This window comes from Podarcis liolepis, assembly GCF_965112155.1.
Source record: "Podarcis liolepis genome assembly, chromosome: 5".
In the NCBI taxonomy this organism is placed as follows: domain Eukaryota; kingdom Metazoa; phylum Chordata; class Lepidosauria; order Squamata; family Lacertidae; genus Podarcis; species Podarcis liolepis.
In genome coordinates, this window is record NC_139556.1 from 54304235 (window position 1) to 54324826 (window position 20592).

The following is a 20592-nucleotide window of genomic DNA, read 5'->3' on the forward strand; positions in this document are numbered from 1 at the left end:
TGAATCACCCAGACTATTGCCTACACCAGTGGTGTGCAAACTTTTTTCAAATAGGGCCAGATTTGATGAAGTGAAGGCCAGGGCCGACCAAAGGGCCAACCAAAGTTGTTAACCTTTTTTTTTAGGATTTTACCCCAGGAAATAAACTGCCACAGGGGTCAGAAATAGACTTTGGACATGCCTAACTGGGGGTGGTGGAAGTTGTAGTCAAACAGCATTTAGGGACTCAAGGCTAAGAAGTCTGCCCTAAACAGTCTGGAACTAGGCTACCTGGAAGGATCAGCTGCTCCCATCTACACCTGTTGAACTGCTAAGATCTCCATTCCACACCTTGAATTAAGGTGGTGGGTGGAGAGCCTTCTCACTAGTGGTACCCTACTAATGAGATCCCTCTCTCGATGTCACATGACCTGGTGCCTAACTGCAAGGAAGTCGTTGTTTAGGCAGGCATTTAGTTATAAGCTGTGCCGCTAACTTTAGTACTGTTTTTATTTTTTAGTGCTTATCTTTGCATTCCTGTTTACTGCATATTAAATGAATTGCTAAGCTACTTCAGGAACCCTTGTTAGAAGATGGGTTATAACTATTAGAAACAAACAATGAATGCCTTATAAACCCAGATCATACACTGGTCTATCAGATTCAGAAATACTCTACCTTTATCATTTATGGGGTCTGCATGAAAGTTTGGGAGACTTTCTTCCTGTGAATACCCTATATTTGTATGCAAACAAATGCATTGTGCACAAAAAGAGGAGCTTTTTCTAAGAGAGAAAGAGCTTTAGCTATGTTAAGAGGGAACATAATCATTAACCATTTAAATGAGAAAACATTCACTATGAATAGTGGCAAGTAAGTTGAGAATAAATCTTTAAGACTTCCTTTTCCTTAGTTCTTGGACAAACAAGTGATTAGGTGACATGCCTGATATGGTTAACAACTTTAGCAAAATTAAAGCTGCAAGACCCTTACCTGAAAGTAAGTCTCCCTGAACACATTTTAACTTACTTCTGAATAGACATGTGTAGGACTGCTCCATTAGATACTAATTACTATTACTGTTACAAAATCCCAGTATTGTCATGCAGTCTACAATTTAAGCAATTTAAGACTGAGCAAAAAGCTGCATGAAGTTAAGCTTCAGTTCAGAAATTGTTTTTCAAAAAATCTTTTGTGTGAGAGCCAAGTTTGCTTGGAATTACAGAGAATGTCTACTTCATGATGCATAAACCACACACACTGGTTTTATTAGTACAGAATGACAAAGCCATGCATGGATGGTATATCATGAAACTGAAACCTTAACACAAAATGATGTTCAGTGGTGCATAAGTCAAAACATTTGATCATATGTACTATCTCTCTTCTTGTATGGAACCCAACTTTCTGAATAAGATAGCTTGGAACATACATTTACATTGCCGCTTTTCAGAAATAGGATCCTTTACAACACAAAAACTATGACTACATAGGTGCCACTTCCTGCAAAGATAATTTGCTTAACTGGAAACACAAAAACACCACTTGACCAAATACTGTGTCCGGTAACCACATGCAAAAGTGGTTAATTTTATTCATCATGAAGCTCAAGTAAAAATATTTTTAAAGCAGGGATTATTCTGGTAGACAAAAGGATAATGCAATAATACAAGTAGACAATGCAGATGAACAAATGTTGCAAACCTAGGTAGCATATTTTGCACCTTGTGATATTTTACTTCACTGCTCTGAATAGTCCTGGGGAGACTGCAGCATCCAAATAATTCTAATGATGAGAGGTCCACAAAATTGACTTTTCATTACAAGTCTTCCTTTTGTGAGAGTAATGAGCTCCAAACCTCTGATTGAGAATGGAGATGGGAAGGGGGGAAGAGGAACCATCCCCACAGTTGTACAGAGCTTTAAGATGCTTGATGATAGCTAGGGTTAGTTCATGACGTGCAGAAGTCCCAGAGCACTTCAGAAGCACATGGATGATACCAAACACTCCTCGTGAGCTTGGACCTGAGGAGAATAACAGGGGATTGTCTCTGACTTTGTGCTGCACTTGGATCCAACACTATGTCAGAAACAAGATCTCACCTCTCACACACTGGGGCTGGCACAGAGCCCTGGAAACCACAGGGTTGGGCTGGCTACCAGAGTGGTCTGAAATTGTGGGGCACTGATAATGACCAGCTACTCAGAGCATCGTTTTCACACAGTTAAACATAGCATAAAGCTACTGACTGCAATTTGGATCACTGAGGTGCAAATAACCTAGTGTTGCTAATAATGTGAAGGCACAAAGGCTCTAAGTAATTTAACTAGTGTAGGAACTATTTGTGCAATCACTGCAGAGAAAAGTCTCTGGAAGAAATTCCTCCTGCAACCATAGGACTAAAGGGACCTGAAAAACCTGTGTCATGCCAAAGGCAATATCCTTCATATATCATGTATCCCATATTACTATGCATAATCCTGAGCGCAGGAAGAAATACCAAGAATCAGAACAACCAATGTAAGATTACTTGCATGGAAGAAAACAGAACTATTTACTTTAGCAGCAATCCCACAGTGAAAAGTACACTTGATCCCAACTCTGTTCAGGAGTGTGGCTACTGTTTGCTGATTTGGAATGGGCCTGGCATGGGGGAGGGGAGAAGCAAGCCTTTCAAACAGAGTTTGACCATTTTGCCCATGGATGTTCTTCTGGGTTGTTAGGTCATGTGACCAAGCTGAATGGCGTTATGATCCTGTGTTGCCTGATCCCATCCCACTAATTTTTGAAAACAAATAAATTCCCTGACCATTAATATTGGCTTGGTACATGCCACTGTGAATCTTGTATCATTTGGTGTTACTCATTTATGGTGTGTTTTTTATGAAGTGATTTTGTTATTGTTCACGGTTTTAGTTCTCTTTTAAAAATACAAATTTGTATATAAATCAGTACATAAAAATGTAAACTGCTTTTAAGTAAAGTAACATTGTTTTCCAAAGAGTCACATGCATATTGAACATTTGCATAAAAACATATCCACCTCAATCACAGGATCAAACGTTATCAAGATTGCCACAAATAATGTTTGACACATGCAGTCCATCCGGTTGCATATCCTCGCGTGTGTTGTAAAAAGATTGAAACATACTGTGAGGATTGAATAAGTATTCTCCCACCAAACATTGTAATTAAATTGCAACAGCAACAGTGACAACAACATCTTTATCTACACGTGCTGAAATATTTGCAGAAAATAGCTAGCAGTTCCAACAGGAAACACCTCACGTATCTTGGTGGGGGAGCTGTTTTAGGAAAATAAGCCTGGTATGACTTGACTGACACTTTCTTATTAGTCAGACGTTGGTTGGTACTATGAAAACTTGCCAAAAACAGTTTTACAAAAACTGCCGCAAGTGTTGGAGATAAGAGATCTCGTGACTACATACGTGCTCCTCATTCTGGGGATCAACAGAAATGTATGGGATTTTTACCAAACAAAGAATTTTATAGTAAGTGGGTTTCATGGTTACTGTATCCATAGCTACTAGGTTAAAAAAAATCAGGAGACACCAACTAGTTTATTTGGCATGAACTTCCATAGGAAACAGCCTAGTCAATCTGATAAAATAGACTCTAGTCTGCCACAAGAGTTCCAGTGTTTAGGCAGGAAAAACCAACATCCATGTACTCTACATTTGCAAGGAGTGGGATATTTCAACACCTTTTGCTCTCACCACAAGATAATTACTAAGCTGAAATTGAGTCGAGCTGACTCTATAGGGTGTGTTTTGCAAATTAATTTCCAACTTAATTAACATAATGAGTGATTTTGATTTGCCTTATCAGGTTCTTTTTTGCCTTGAAGGAGTTGAATCTTTCCAAGATACAGGCCTACATTTGCCCCAGAAATCACCGATGTTTCAAACCAAAATAGCCAGTGTTTGTTTAGATCCCAAACTTTCAAATACGTGTTTGTTAAGGACAGGAAAAAATGAAAACAGAAATGTACCGGTATCTAATGAGAAAATTAGCTAGACATTTAAAAAGCACACCAACGTATAATTTCACGTGTTTCACCTGAGGTAGGCCTGAACCTTGTTACCAGTACTTCACACACCTCTACTTGAAGGTGTGTCTCAGCCCTGGAATGTAATAAGCATATGATTCATGGGGCCATTTCTATCAGCTCAGGCTTATCTAAATAATCCTTCCAACGACCAATCAGATTACTCACAAGACATGGGCAAGTTTAACAAAAGAGGTTTCTTATCTGCGATCCCTGAAAAGCCTTCCAACTAAACAAGGTAAATAGCTAAAACAGTCCTGTAATGACTCTTTCAGACTGCTGAGGGAACTCCAATAGAAAAAGTAGGAAATAGCCACACGTATATCAGGAACACAGGATGCATCATCAATCTGGATAAAGATATCAATAGCTACAGAGTCATGATGGCATCATAAGTGAGAGAGTGCTATTGCTACTGAGAGAACAGAATATTGGATGAGATGGGTCTTTAGGGGTGCGAGTCAGGTGTATGAAAAGTAGAAGTTTCAATAAACTTTCTCAACTTCATTTATTTTAGGATATAAGTCATTTTAAATGACAGAACTTCAAATGAATCACAGGTGAGTGGGTGGCAAGTGCCAACACTTTTGTACCTGACAAGGCTCCTGTGCCTTTAACAGCTATATCATGAGCAGAAATTAAGCAGATAAAGTTGTTCCAATTGATGCATCATGCTGACTGAGGAAAGCTTTGTGTGCCGAATTTCTATTTGCCATGCAAACTGATCAATGCACAGAACGCTGTCAGAAAAAGGTCACCCTCCTACATTTGAAATATTGTAAAGAAAGTTATCGTTTTGCAGAAACGCACCTCTTCCCGATGCATTCCAGCACCACAAAACTAAATCTATTACACCACAAGCCTTAAGGTAAAGGAGCAGTAAGGCTTACGTTTCTATATGCAATCCTTATACCAAATCAAAGACCATGTATCTTTCCACAAGCGCATTTTTTAAACAAGGAACAGAGCTAAATTAACACACAAGCCGGCTGTCTAAAGTGTCAACAATTAGTACACACAAATGGGAGTAGGAAATGCCAAAATAGCTGGACTTCACTGAAGGGGGAGGAGGCCAATGCAACTCTAGGTTCATCAAAAATAAGGAAAGCTAATGACGAGTAAGCAGCTCAAAACATGCCTGCCCTCTTTCACCCCATTCCCCCTCTCCCCGTCTCTTGTACATACCCAAAGAGACAATGGTTGATCAGGAGTGAATCACAGAGGGGGACACAGAGAGAGGGAGAAATGAATCTGAACCCTTTATCTTCTGTCCTTTATAAAAACTGCCACTCAGTTAGCAGAGATTGCTCTAATTGCTGTGACAATTCTGCAACCATTCCAACGACTTGTGTGTTCTGGACAGGTTTCCCTGCAAGTTTGAAATTCTTGGCCTGTGAACCACTCTCGTCTAAAAGAGGTTTCCCTTTGGAGCACAGAATGCTACATTAACCACTTGTCCCTCTTTTGAGCTCCCTTTATTCTCCTCTTTTCCAATTGCCAGATTTAAACCTTAATGAAAACTTGCCCAGCCTTTTCTTTCCACAAACCCCATAGAGTCCCTGGTCAATTGGAACACATTGTAACCAAGGAATTTCATATTGTCCCGTTTATACTGAATAGCACCTGATAACTAAAGTATACGTATCAAAAGTATAAACATAATACAGATACACTTTATGTTTATTAATGAAACTGATGTGTTGTAACTTATCACTTCACATATTTCTTTGAGCATCATAGAAATGTTTTGAGAGCAATGAAATTAGACACCAGAAGAATTTTTAAAAGTGAGTAAATTTGAACTAAAATGCAAAAACGTATTTCATTATGCATGGGTACACCCACACATTGAAGCTACTTGCGCTATTGGGTGATCTACAGGTAATGCAGAGATGCAAGCGAATATTCTCAGTGGGAGAAGTGTTTCTCTTTATGTTGCTTTCTGATTATTGCAAAGCAGGAAAGGGGGGTGGGATGTTACTGATGAGTCCCTCAGACACAATTTATCCAGTAACTGAGAAGCAGAGAAGCATATTTTTAAAAGATCCCTTTATACTTAGTTATACATCTCTCAAGGTGAAGAGAAGACAGACAAAGGGACTTAATATTTTTAAACATTTTACATCTATGCAAGGCACAATAAGACATACATCTTTTCTAAAAAGGTGTGGCAAGGGGAAAAAATACATTTAAAAAAACAACAACTAGCCAGCGGGCTGCCATCATATTCTTTTGATATTTCATTCAAGGTCATATCCTCTCATGAGAATGCTTGTACCATTGAATATTAATTTATATACATAATATATACTCTGCAGCGATTTGTCAACACTAATGCAACCATCTCTGAATGGAATTGTCCACACAACCAGCTCTCTGCAAGAAAAGTATCATTTGTTTTAATTTGATCAGTTGGAAAATGCTGTAGCTTCAGCCTCTTAATGTAAGGACATCACTGAAACTGTGTTAAATCTTAAGTGCAAGCTGAACCAACTTAAGAAATCATGTCTGTGACTGACAGAAAGCTAGGAAACTATTCATCTTGGTAAATTTCACCAGCTGAATAGCTCCTTTAACAACCCATGCCTACCATTTGTTTCTGTTGACCAAACGTATATTTTGGCAAATTCAGAATAGCTATTTTTACAAGAAGAAAATAAACCATCTGCTACATTTTATACCCTACTTGGACCACTATAATCAAACTGACAACAAAGCATTGTTCAGGGCTACATGAACCAAACTTGCAGCCATGTGCTCCCACCTTATCCTGTATGCTCAATTGACTAACTTATTTTCTCCAAAATAGTAAGCAATAATGGACGCTTATCACACAAGCTGAATAAGACAACAGTTCCAAATTCTAGTTTCAAGTCTTTTTTTCAGAGTTGGATGCAGCAGCAAACAATGGTTTCTGTCAAAGTGGTATTAACACATAGCAATGAACCCCCATAACACATAGAAGGTGAAATGGGGGCATTTTGCTGATCCCACCCCTGGTGTCAACATTTTGGGCATGGACGTCTGATAAGGAAAGCATTTGTGAACAACACTATGCACCTAAGCCTCTGGATCTGAAACCCCAATATAGAATAGAAGCATGGAGCTTTATGTATAAGGGTGTTGCTTTTTCATATGCCCCTACTCAATATGTAGCAGCCAAGCTGGGGCCCTGCTTCCCCTTCTATGCTTAGAACCCTCTTCACACATACAGCTGAGGGTTACAGAGGGTTTAGCCATAGGTCAGTGGTAGAACATCTACATTGCATGCAGAAGATTGCAGGTTCAATCCCCAGAAACTCCAGATAGGGCTGGGGGAGGATCCTTTCTCAGATCCTGGAGAGCCACTGCCAGTGACTGCAGACAATATTGAGCCAGATGGAACAATGGTCTGACTCAATAAAAAGGCAGTTTATGTGCCTAAAACACACGACAGGAGTGGAAGGAGGAGGGAAAGTGCTTAGGCACTGGGCTCACTGCTGTAGCACCAATCCACAAATCAAACACAGGAGATTTCGCTAACATCAGTGACATCAGGTTGACAAATACAATGGGATGCAAGAAGGAAGACAAATGCTAGCTGGGCAGCCAGCATGTGAATGGGCACATTCAGTTTCACATGAATACGGATCCAAAGGTAAAATCAGTTAGTTCCCATTAGTGTTGTGCACCATTGAACCAGTAGAGTCCACTGATCTAGAAATCAGACTTGGAGCTCAAACCACTTGTAACATTTGTTTTTTTAAAAAAAGTATTGTCAAGCTTTGGTTGTAGCAAACCATTAAGGGGATGTGGGAAATCCAAAAGAGGAAGGGGAGGAGATTAAATCACAGCCCCTAGGTTGAAGACAAGCAAATGTGACATCTGGAAATAATTAAGTATCATTGGAGGGTACATGCAGTTAAGCCCAAGGGTAATTACTCATTGTGCTTGTAACTTTTGTTTACTTCACAGAGGAATGTTTACATTTCCAAAGATAAACAAATACTATCAGGTATAAGAGAAAAGCAAAACTCAATTACCACTGAGAAAGGCAATGAACAACAGTATCTGTGATTATGACCAGTCTGCTACCAGTAAAGATATTGCTACTGTTGTGTCCAGAAAAGTTGTCCTGATTTAAGTTATCTGGATATACCTTTCTAACTAACCAACACAAGGGGTGGAGGGAGAAACACTGGCGCTATTTGGCTGTGTAAATGGGGCCTAAATCAAGCTAACAAGTAGCTCTGGATAACTGAGATGCAAACAATGGGGTCATTGAGCATTTCAAACATGCTAAAAATGAAAGACATGGTCTTTATGCCTTCCTTATTCAAGCAGGAAGTCTCAGTGAAGTTGATGAGACTTCTGGGTGTGCAAGGAATGTAGAAACAGATCTCTTACAAACTGGTAGTATATTCTCTAAGAGAGACACAAACTTGTCTACATCTCTTGTTAAAGGTTTTGTTGCAGAAGCATTTTCGGTGCCCCTTCCCTTGTTATTTTACTTAGCTGCCAGTGATAGTAGTGAACCAATTTCTACTAAATCCAATTGTTTCACGGTCCTGTGCAAGAAAGGCATTGTTTCTCGAGGATCAGCAATGTTCATCAAGGCTAATAGTGCCCCTAACCTTGATTTAATTTATTTAAAGCAAAAACAAATGGCTAAAAACAAAACGACTGGCTAGTACTTCATAATTGGCCTAGCACGTTAAAGCTCAGTTATCTTCTCAGTAAATATTTATACTGTCATTCTTTCCCATTCATTCTGCATTTCACACACACACACACACACACACACACACACACACACACACACAGACTGTAGCCTACATCTGCAATTCATTGACTTTACAATTTACCACATGTTGAGATGGAGAGGTCTCAGCTCCATTTGAATCATTGCACAAATATGCAAGTGATTTATCGTTTTAAAACTGAAGACTGCAAAAGAACGACTCCACTTTTCCTGCACATTACTCCTCCTGGCAGACCACAAACAATTACAGTTCGTACTAATTAAGCTCTGTAAAATGTGTTGTACCCTGTTAATGCCAACCAGGCCCCCAAATTTCTCTTCCCCAAGCCAAAGTTTAGCTAGCAACTTAACTCATTCATGGCTGCCTGCTTGACTGTGTACAGCTTCAAGAATAATAAGGATCAGGGTTTTGGAGTACTTGAACAAAAACACACAAAAGAACAGACCAAGTGCCAACCTGGAATTAAACAGGGAGTTGCAAATGAATGAATTCTATTGGGAAACAGACAAACACCACTGTTGATAACCTGCTAAAAGGTCCTACCACACCACCTCTGTAATGTGGTGTTAAGGGATTCAGATTTATCCCTAGGGGCTAATAAGTTACAGAACTCTACCGGTTAGGAAAATTCATAAAACATTATGTCCTAGGCTTCTTGAACATTTACTAGTGGAAAGTTGTTGGGTTTTTGTTTTTTTAAAAAAAATACAATTTTATATTTTGAGGGGGTAAAAACATATGGGAGAAAACCAATATATGTACTCTTCCCATACTCCCTTGCCCAAATTAGTATCTCTAAATTGAATGTGATAATGCACCTAACTGGTCTCCTGAGGTGGGGGAATATATTCCTACAAACCCTGATTTATCCTTTGGCCTATTTTTATAATTTAGGGTTTGGCTTTTTTTAAAAAAAGAAGCATCATCATATAGATTAAGAGAAAAGCACTCTTGCATTTAAAAGCATTTAAACAATGCACTTGTTTAATCCAGGGAGAACGAGAGAGGGGCCCCTCAAGTGATGCTTCGCCTTGGCCCCAAAGACTTCCCTGACACATGAGCCAATCATTCCCTAGATGCCCAGCTCCCCCTTCAGCAGCTGATCTCAACAATATTTTTTTCAAGCACCCCTACACACTAGCATTCTTCCTTATTTGCTCCTGGCCTCTGGATTTTACCACATTCTTTCCCAGATACACGTTTTTTTTCTAATGTGTTTTCTCTCCTGATCTGTCCCCTCTAGAAACCCAGATTTTATTCAGTTCTCTAAAATAACGGGTGGGGAGGTAGGCACGTAATTTAAAACCAGACTTTGAAATGAAAAATGTATCATCTGTCTGCTATCTAGATATTCTTATTGAAGTGCCACTTCCTTGCTTTATTTCAAGAAAGAAAGACAGAGATCAATCATAAACATACATCTGTTAAATATAGCCTAATGTAACTTGTTTATTAATTCAGGCATGGCAATTCCCCCCCCCCTCAGCTACAACAAATATATTCAGGGTTATATCAGGTTTCTTTGAAAGTATTCTGGGAAATATTTTGCAGGGTTCCTGTCTAGATATCCTACACAAGACTGCGAGCACGTTGATAAAGAATGCAGGCTGTGCTAAAGGTTTGCTTAAGCCATTACACATTGCCCCTCAGTATTTCAAGCGTTAATTCTGAATCATAGGAAAAGGCCAGCCGTGCAGTTAGGAGAACAAGCACCAAACTCCCACCAGCCCCCCCAAAACAATCTAAGCTTTTCATGGGTTTATTTCCCCAATTTCCCCATCTCTCATTGCTTATAATTAGTGAAAGAAACCTGACCCACTGCCAGTGTCTGTGGACCTTGGATATTATAAGGCCAGCGTGGCGTCAAATATCTTAACATTCATAAGTGTTATAGGCTGTAAATAAACCCTGTAGATTTATGACCCTTCGCTGCCTGCCAGCAAATGACTGTGGCACATTTCTTTCAGCAGACCTGTTGAGGTGCAAGTTTGCCTTTGGTTGTAAAATTAACCATTTCCTTCACAAACATGCCCAATTACGAGTCAGCGGGCAAGGCTCTGCCTGCATATTTGCCATAGCTCAGTACAAAGAGAATACACACACACACATACACACACAAAGGCTTGGGTGAGTACAAACTCTCTTACTATGCAAACAATCCAGCAGCTGCAGCTGCAGCAGTTAAAAAGTTTGGAGCAAGCAAGAAACAAAAAGTTCCCACAACAGGTAAGGTGTGGGAAGGAGAACATTCTAATTCCACCTACATCCCTGAATGCACTTACAAAAACACACATCCATGCCCTCTTATCTGCAAGGGCTCTTTTGTTGGAAACTAGATGCACTCTGACCCAAAGAGTGCATCCCTTCTTCATTTTATTGTGGCGGCATACATGTTTCAAGAGCAACCACAAAGTGCCTCACAAATGTTTTCTCCCCTCAAACCCCCCCACCCCCGCAAACAGTCACCTACTCCCCTGTTCAGGAAAGCATTTGCTAAATCCAGGTTGTCTCATGCTTAACAGCCAATAATCCAACTTCCACATAACTACCAGACAGCTGGAAATGGGGGGCCTTACAGTTTTAGTCATGGTGCAGTGTGGAAACACATACATGCATGCAAAAAAAAAAGAAAGGCAGAAAAAGAAATCTACAGCTGTCCTTTCTCTATTCTGCTTTTTTTAAAAAAAGGGGAGGGGTAGCATTTTCTTAGGAATCCATGAAAACTGGAACTTTCAAATCAAGAGCCAAATTTTAGTATACTTATTTAAAAATACTGCATCTTAGCATTGCCTCACAACAAAAGGCAATATTTGGGACCCTCACACAAAAAGATGCTGCAAATTTTGCCATCAGTCAGAAGCGTCAAACTTTTACTTCTCTGGGCTCACAAGCTTGCATTCTGCTTCCAAAGGAGGACTGGCTCTTAAAATTCACCGATTCCCTCTCTGTCCTGCAACCTTAAAATCATGCTGGAGAAGTTTAAATGCCTTTTTTAAAAAAAGAAGTTAACAAAGCTAATGCTAGTTGCTTCTATATTTCGCAAGCCACTTGCAAAGCAGAAACAGCGTTCTAACTGGGCTAAGAACTGAGAGGTTTTCAGACTCCTGTGCTTCATTTGATTGGTGTCAGAAGATCATCGGCTGAGAATAGCTTGTTTCTACACAGTTACAGGGGGGGAAAACTTCATTGTTGTTTTAAAGCCATCAAGAAGGTGAATGGTACAATTCAATGAATAGCTTATCTCTGCCATGAAGTGCAAAGACGCTGACATATGAAAACTGTATGTACATTGTGAACATCCAACTAGTTTAACACCATAACCCTTATTTCAAAAATCAGCTAAGCCCTCAACCTTCAAGATTAGTCAGGAATCAAACCATCACATTGGAAGCAGAAATCTTAACAGTGCCGAGCAATAAATATTTCCAAGGAAGATGAAAAAACAAATTAGCATAAATACCAAAGAAGGGCAGGAACACCTGTTCTTTGTTTTTCAGTATGATAAGCATTCCATTGTTCTCTATTTAAAATGTAATGACCTGTGTAATTACAGTAATATTACATTGTATTGCAGGGGCTCCAAATGTCACACTTTTGAAAAGTGTTGTCAAAACAATTCAAGACAGGGGAACAAGGGGGGGGGGAAATACCATTAACTCTTCGTGCACCAGGATCTACATTATTGTGCAGAAGATTATGTACTTCAGGAAATAAAAGGGAGAAAATACATTTTACAAAGCATTATTTTAAAATATTTCCATTCATGGGCATTTACCAGATCACAAGCCATATCACTTCCATATTTTCCTATACTAACCATTTTAGATTCAGGTTGAAATGAAAGATGAGCACTGTGAAACAACTTAGCACCGTGAAACAAATCTTCCCCACAAAAAGCAAATTAACAGTATGTTCATAACCAGAATTACATCTAACTACTTAATTGTTCTTCTGTTAAATTCTATTGCAACCACTACCACATTGCCTACACAAGTGTATTCTTTAATTCATTATTTCATTTCCAACAGAGCTCTCCTTACTGCATATTGGTCCTCTTCAGAGCCAGGCACATTACTTTAGCAAAAGCAAAATTAGCATTATGTAGAATAATCTTTTGTCATTTTAAAATAAAATTATTGCTAACAAGCTTTATGGACTCTTTGGCAATTAAAGCATTATTCCTAAAGTAATGTATTATTCATCATAAGCAGATTTAATGATACTTCATAATTCTTTACGTTTCTTAAAGCAGAAAATCAGAAATCAGTGTTCAGCTTATGTATTTCTAAGAGCTGAAGGTTACATATGAGAACAACAAATATTCCTCTAAATAAAAATAAAAGAACAAAAACCAAAAAGGAGGAAACAATATTGCAAAACAACTTGTTTAACCTTCAGTGAAAAATATGGTTCATGAGCTCATAATCCTGTGTGATAATTCTACCTATGTGTAAGACTCAATATTATTTATTTACTTACACCTTTGAGATAAAAAGAACAGCCAAATTACAGGAATACACACTCAACAGTATAAACTGAATAAATCCTTTGTAATATTTAATCATTCTGGTTTGTACCATAAACGAATAATGGGTTCTCTTTAAACCATAATTTATCTTGCTTTCACAAATGCAAACTCTACAAATCATTGGGAGTAGAAGAAAGGGCCCAAAATATGCTGTTGGCTTATGTGCAAATTGCCTACTGAATATGGAAAATGTCTTTTGAATCCATATGATGCTAAGGAACAAGGTCACCCGTTATATCAATAAAATAATATATTTGTATACAATGAAATGAATTCACTGTAACAGTGTGTTGTTATTAGAGAGAGAATGTTTAAATATGGCCAAGAAGAATTTTCTCCATTAACTAATAACTACTCTGGGGCCCTGATCAAACATCTATTCAAAACCTCGATACAAATAGTTCCCACTCATTTCAAAAGGTAATGGACTACATCAATATTAAATCCTAAGTGCTTCTAGACAAAGATGTAAATAAATATAAAATTCTTTTTTTTCCAGGGGAATTTTTTCCCTTAATGCTCATCAGCCCCACTAATTTAAATTTGCAAAATTATTTCTATTTTGAACAGAAACCACTCTGAGGAATAATTTTAAAAGGTTATGCTTTCATAGTACATAATTAAAATAACCACAAAACAAACACTCTATGCCTACCAACATATAAGACGTTTTGCCTGTCCCATCACCTCTCCAATTACAAAATCTAGTCACCTTTCTTTTCCATTATGCTAAAACTGCGGTTACCAAAATGTCTCCTTGCTATGACCATAGCCCCAAAATAAAAGTAAATTATAAAATATCTTGACTGGGTTAACCTCATCCTTGAAAACATTTAAAAATACACAAGTAAACACTATTTTGTCATCTTTCCCCCTATAATTTGTAATCTGAATTTGGACTTTAAGTAAAAAACAAGCCTGATCTGACATTTTAAAAACAATTGTAGACTGGACACATTGAAAACATCCCATGGTCTAGAAACAGATTCAGCAGCTACCTAACAGTGGAACTTGTATTTCAAAAAGCTGCCTCAAATGATCAAGTTAAAAGAAAAGAGGTGAGAATTCGAACAGTAGTTTGGAGGAGAGAGAATTAAGTGGATAGGTTGGGAAAGAATCACTTCAGTTAAAAGATGCAATAGAAAATGAGATAACAGATAAAATGTATACAAATCCTGCATTCCCTAGGGGGAGTGGCTTTTTTTTTTAAATAAAAAGTTGTATTTGAAACAATGTTAATGAAGATTGTATTATGGTTGGGCAGAGGAAGTAGAGCTGGCATAAATCCATGAGGATGTGTGAGGAGGGCAGTGACCAACACTTCACACCTCCCAAAAGTTTTAACAAAACCAGTCTGAGGGCTACAAGAAACTTATTCCCTCCATTTATACTGCCACACCTTCGGATCCTCCTGCCACACCCAAAGGTCTTAAAGTACACATATTCTTCCAGGTGAGCCCAGTTGTTTTGGAATACAGATATATATTCCTTTCAAGTGAAGGCTTGCTTCTTTATATAATGCTTTTAACTTTTGTTTGTTAATGGGAAGGCAGTGTCTGTTTGCAGGATTGCATTTGCCTTTTCTATATACTATGTCCTGACTCAGCTGAGCAAAGCACTACTTCATATATATATATATATAGGGCTTCGATATTTTCTTCCCAACACAATAAACATGGGGCCCATATCCACTATCTTCTTATGGAACTCATACATGTGATCTATTTAAATGAAAGCTGGTGACTTTAAGGAAAGCCAGTGTGCCAAGGAATGAAAATAAAAATTTCTCACCCCTTCCAAAAAAAAGATGCCAAAAAATTCTTACACAGAATAGCAGGAGGGGAAAACTGGGGAGGGGGGGAGAGCTGTCTATAGTTAACTGCCACCCTTAAAATCTTTTAAACACAAAGAGTCCTAAAGTTTTTTTTTTAAAAAAAACCGGATAAGATTTTACACCAATTAATCACTCGATGGCAACGCTGCCAGTAAATTAGTAACTCGGGAAGGTCTCCGCAAGCGAGCAAAGGGTTAAAAGGGGGAGGCAAGGAAAGGGGGAGGGGAGAGAAAGGAAACCCAGTCGCCACTCGAGGAGGGGAGAAGGAAAACAGAGCGCGATAGAAATCGCAAAGAGAGTTTTGTGGGAAGGAGAGCGGAGGAGGCTCGCTCGCTGGGCGCGGGTGGGGGGGAATTAAAAAGCGGGAGCTGGGACTCCGGGCGTCCTTCGCATTGCCAAGTCCCAGGGCCGAAGCCCCAAAACTGAAAGTAAAGGAGTCAACATGGCGAAGTGTAAACAGCCCCTTTCTCTGCCCTCCCCCCGCCCCCTCGGCGCGCAGTCAGCGGAAGGCGCAAAAGTTTTGGAAAGTTTCAGGCAGCGCCGCGGCGGAGGGGGCGGGCGGAACTGGCGGCAGGGGGACCTGGGCGGGTGTGGGACACAAATGCGCGGAAAAGATCGCTCGTCTTTACACATCTATACCGTATCTCTGTACATGTACACACGTTCGACTTACCGTTCTTGCCGTGGGCGAGAGGGAGCCATTGGGAAGGTAGGGGCCGGTCAGGTCGGGGATCATTATAAAGGGATACCCAGGATATGGTGGGCCCTTAAACAACCCTCCATCTTGCCTTTTCGCAGCTAACATGGCGGGGGAACGAGGCACAAGGAGAGAGAAAACAGAAAGCGGGGGGGAAATCACGGTTAGAAAAAGTGCTTCTCGAAACTTGGAAGAGCGTTTGTTTGCGCCCACGGAGAGCACGGTTTTGGGGGGTGCTCCAGATCCGCGCGCGCTCTCTCTCTCCCCCCCCTCCACCACCCTGGAAAGGGGAAGGGGGTGGGTGGGATGGAGCCATCAAGCCCAACTTACCTTCCTCTAAACTTTCTCTGGATTTATCTCTGAAACTTTCGGACCTAGGCGGGGGCCGCCTCTCCGCCTTGGATCAAAAGAGGGTGGAAAATAGGCAAAAAATAAAATAAAAGGGCACCGGGAGAGTAGATGAATGAGGCAGTTTGGTGAAGGGGAAAGGGGGAAATAAAAGCAGCAAGGAGGAGAGAGAAAGAGAGAAGGGGGAGAGAACAAGTTAGAAGTTTGTGCAAAACTTGATACGGAAAATACAGAGATAACTGAACCCACCAGAGAAGCAACAGGGCAGTCGCCGACCATGCTATAAGAAACAGAGTTGCAACTCCGGGCGAAAGCTCAGTTCCCCCACCCCCCTCCATGGCATTTTTCTCTCTTCTCCCCACCCCCACCCCAAACTTCTTGCATCCCGTCTCCCCGGGAACCCCCAAGGTGGAGTAAGGCAGGTGTGCTGCAAAGAGTGGCGGGGGGGGGTCTCCTTACCTCCGAGTCTGAAGAGCTGTTTTGATTCGTTTCTGTTTCATTGACTAGCGACGATTTGACATCGGCTAAATCCCTCTCCGCCGACGAGTTCTCCGAGATCTTCTCTTCTTGCTCCCCTTCGTCTTTAAAAGAGATCAATTCATCGTTCGCCCCCAAATCGTCCCCTCCACCGCCATTTAGTTGCGGCATTTTCCTCCTGACTTACCCCACCAGCAGCAATTTTGCAAGGACAGAGGGGAGGGGAGGGAGAGAAGAAGGGGAAAGGGGGGGAGGAAAAAGGGGGAAGGATTAAAAAAAGAAAGAAAGAAAAGGGGGAAGTTTGCAATTTTTTGTTTTTAAAAAAAGTCCAAGGTGAAAGTTTTTTCCTTTTCCTTTTCTTTCCTCCTGGGGAGGGGAAAAGAGGGAGGAGGAGGAGGAGGGGAGGGCAGTGTCCCTTCTCCTTTCCTTTTGCACCAGTGACTTTGGGTTTCTTCTTTTCCTTCTTCTGGATTTTCTCTCTCTCTCTTTTCTTCCGAAGATCAGATCAGCGTGTAAAGCGCGCGCACAGACACACGCGGGTAGACACACACAAAATTAATAATAAAAAAAATTATATAAGGAGGGAGGGAGGGAGAGACGGGGGAGGGGGGAACTATAAAAAAATTGCAGCAAACAAACCAAACAACAAGTCAGCTGTAAAAAAGGGGGGGTAGAAGCCGCAGATATAGGGAGCCTGTGCCGCTCGGATTTGAGTGAGTTGAAGTTAGACTGAGAGCTTTTCAGTTCAAAGGCGGCGCTGATTGACAGATAGAAAAAGGGGGATCGAAATCCGGAGGAACGGAGAAGTCTGGGATCCAGGATTATTGACAGGGAAAAAGAAACACACTAGGCACTTAATGAGATGCAGGAGGGGGCGGGGGCTCCCCAATGACGTGTGCATAAATAAACAGGAGGAGGGGGGGAAGCGGAGAAACTAACAATGATCCTTTTTGGAGAGGGAGAGGGAGCGAGAGCCAGGAGCGGGGTAGACGAGGGAGGAAGGAAGGAAGAAAGAAGGGAATGGTCCAGTGCAGACAATGCGAAAATAGGAGAGAGGGGCGTAGAGAGAAATGACCCAGAGGAAAGAAAACACAGGCTAAACACACACACACACACACGCAATTAAAAGAAAATGGCACTGTGCCTCAGTTGCGCATTTGCGCGCAAAAATAGGCTAGAAGCAGCGGTGCAATTTGTTGAGCCGTCAACTTTCACACGCGGAGCACCGCAGTTGGGGCTGCTAACCTCTGCGCGTTTACTTGAAAGTAAGCCCCGTTGCGATTCCCGTCCCCGTAAGCGGGCTCCAGGACGGAACTGTTCGTCCCTGAGATATTTACATGGCTGCACTCAAATATATATTTATGTATCTTGCTGTCTGTCCTGAGCAGCTAGGAAGTTTATTGGAGATAAACCTCGTGAGTATAGCTGAGCTAGGGCAGCAAGCGAGGCAGAGGGCGCCTCCCTCGCCCCCCTCTCCCTTCTGAGCAGAGTTTGCCTGGGACTTGAAAGCTGCTCCTGCAGGAGCGCGGCTGGGGAAGGCGCGCGCGCGCAGCGCCCTGCGCCCAGCTTCCCGACCAGAAAGTGTCCCTGGCTCCGGAGGGGTTTCCTCCTCGGGCCTTGGGTAGGAGCCGCCCAGGGCCCTCCTCCGTCGGTCTCCTCCTCGGAAGGAAGATCGGCCGGGTTGCGCGGGGCTCGGAGCCTTACGAGCGCCGGGGCAAAGTGTGCCAGAGCCCTTTTCCTGGAGAGGGATTAGGCGTCGCCTCCCAAACAACGAGAGGGAGGGATGGCTCAGCACCATCCGCCGCTGCCCACCCCCCCCTCCCGACTGGGGCTGGTGGAGATTGGCAGAGAGCGGTTGAATGGGAAGAAGTTAATTGTGGCGCGGGAGAATCAAGGGCTGCGAGACTCGAGGTGCGAAGCCTCCGTTGGCCGCTCTTGCTTGCGCGTCCCGCCACCCGGCTCCCCTCGCTCGCTCCTCCAGGAAAAAGAAAACAAACAAACAAGCAAAAACGCACTGGCTCTAGGGGACAGAAAATATCGCTTGTTTCTCTGTGTGAGATCCAACTGTGTGGTCCCCAAAGCAGGCTAGTAAATGAATTGCCAAATATAGATTATTGGGGGAGGGTGGGCGGAGGAGGAGGGTGGGGATGCAGTTCAGGAATGCGCAACAGAACATTCTTTTCCAGTTACCAGCCAGCGATCAGGCTCCAAACAGGCGCAAACTGGGAGCAGAAGAATAATGTGGCTGCTTTTTTAAAAAAGGAAAAAGAAAAGAAAGAAAGAAAGACATCTGGCACCCGATTCTACTGTGCTGATGAGGGGAGTAAAACAAATTGATCTTCCAGCAGTGACAAATTGTAACAATGGAGGAGTCAATTGGAAACTTTAACATGGGCCAAGGAACAAAAGAGGAGACGGGAAGGAGGGGGGAGCGGGAGAGAAAGACACACACGGAGTAAATTCAAGGGGAATTAGTAAATTGCCTAATAGAAATGGTGTCAAAAAGAAAAAGAAAAAAGTATAGGCTGTACTAAATCCAAGCATTCCACACACACACAACAAGAAGCATAACCTGCTGCTCTTACTAAGAACCACTGGATCTTAAAGGGCTTCCAAAACAAAGCCAATCTGTCATGCAATATTTAGACAATTTAGAGGGCGGGAGATACCGGTATTCCCTAAAACTGTCTGCTCTGGGGAACATGAATGAAAAATAATAAAACAGCGATTGACACAGCATATATATATATACCATAAGTTCACATAGAAATTTGCATACTAAAGGAAAGATGCAGGCAAAATACATTTTTTTAATAAAAAAAGAATCACGGCAACTTGCAATCAGGAAAACAGGAGTAAAGAGAAAAGGGACATGAAAAGAAGTAAAACAAATGTGTACATTTAATCAGACAGGATTGCATAGGACACAAAGAACAGGGCTAATTACTCTCAGCAGGTAGGAACTAACCTTCAGACTTCATAAATAAGTAAGTCTGTGAACAATGTCTAAGTGGGAGGATGGAGACAGAAAAAGGATTATTTCAAGACACCCAGAGAAAAAAGAAAAACACAAGAAGAATGAAATACTTCTCTGTTAAATCAATGTACAAATGGATTTAACAGTTTCTTTTTCTTCTGGGTTTTTGACCAACTTGCTTTCAGACATTCTGAAAAATAACTATGTTTCGGATACATACTAGTCAATTGCCCCTGATCAGTATAATGAACCTGATATATTAACAAGTGGGTTTAACTGACAGTGTTTCTCACAATGTTGCTTTTTGTTTTGTTTTATTTTTAAATATCTTTTAACCTCAAGATAATATAAGAAAAATAATCAAATGCTGAATATTTCATTGGCTGTATGGAGCCATGTGCTCTAGCTAAATGGAGGGATTGGTATTTACAACAGCTGGTAGGAAATGTCCTACTCAGAGCAAACCCATTGGAGTTAATGAACATGACTAACCCACTGAAATCAACCTTAGAAGAATACAAATTTATAACCTGCTTTTCAATGGGAATTGTCAAAGTGAGATAGAGTTTAAAAAATACAACATACATAAAATCATAATTACAGGCAGAGAGACGCGTCAAAAAAAAACAAACCCCAAGAGGAAGTATTCATTATAACCACCACAATCCTAAAAACCTGCCTGGGGCTGCAACCCTATACACATTAGTACTTTGTGGTAAGTCCTATTGACTCCAGTGTGACTTACCTCTGAGAAGACATAGCATCATCAATATAATGGTCTTGTTTCTTTGAAAAGGGCATGCTCCCATGTCTGAATGTGGCAAACCAATGTCATTGTTATTACACAGCTAGTAGGGCAGGATAGCACTAGACACACAACCCACAAAGCACTTTTCATATGGCATTTCAATCCTAAACATAAGGGTCTCAATTTAGGGCT

General features: G+C 41.0%; 1 protein-coding gene across 38 annotated transcripts in view; it reads right to left on the reverse strand.

Annotated features, from left to right (window-relative positions):
- Window positions 1-17967, reverse strand: part of TCF7L2 (transcription factor 7 like 2) — a 203361-nt gene extending 185394 nt beyond the window's left edge. For 5 of the 38 annotated variants that reach the window (XM_083504932.1, XM_083504918.1, XM_083504939.1 and 2 more), the window contains exons 1-3: window positions 16658-17965; window positions 16181-16247; window positions 15827-15951 (exon numbers count right to left, since the gene is read on the reverse strand). In XM_083504932.1, the coding sequence (XP_083361058.1) occupies window positions 15827-15951; window positions 16181-16247; window positions 16658-16846 (381 nt within the window). In that variant the 5' untranslated portion in view covers window positions 16847-17965. Of the gene's footprint in view, window positions 1-15826; window positions 15952-16180; window positions 16248-16657 lie in introns of all 38 variants that reach the window. The other 33 variants (XM_083504921.1, XM_083504922.1, XM_083504923.1 and 30 more) reach the window with 24 other exon arrangements.
- Window positions 17968-20592: the final 2625 nt, after the last annotated feature.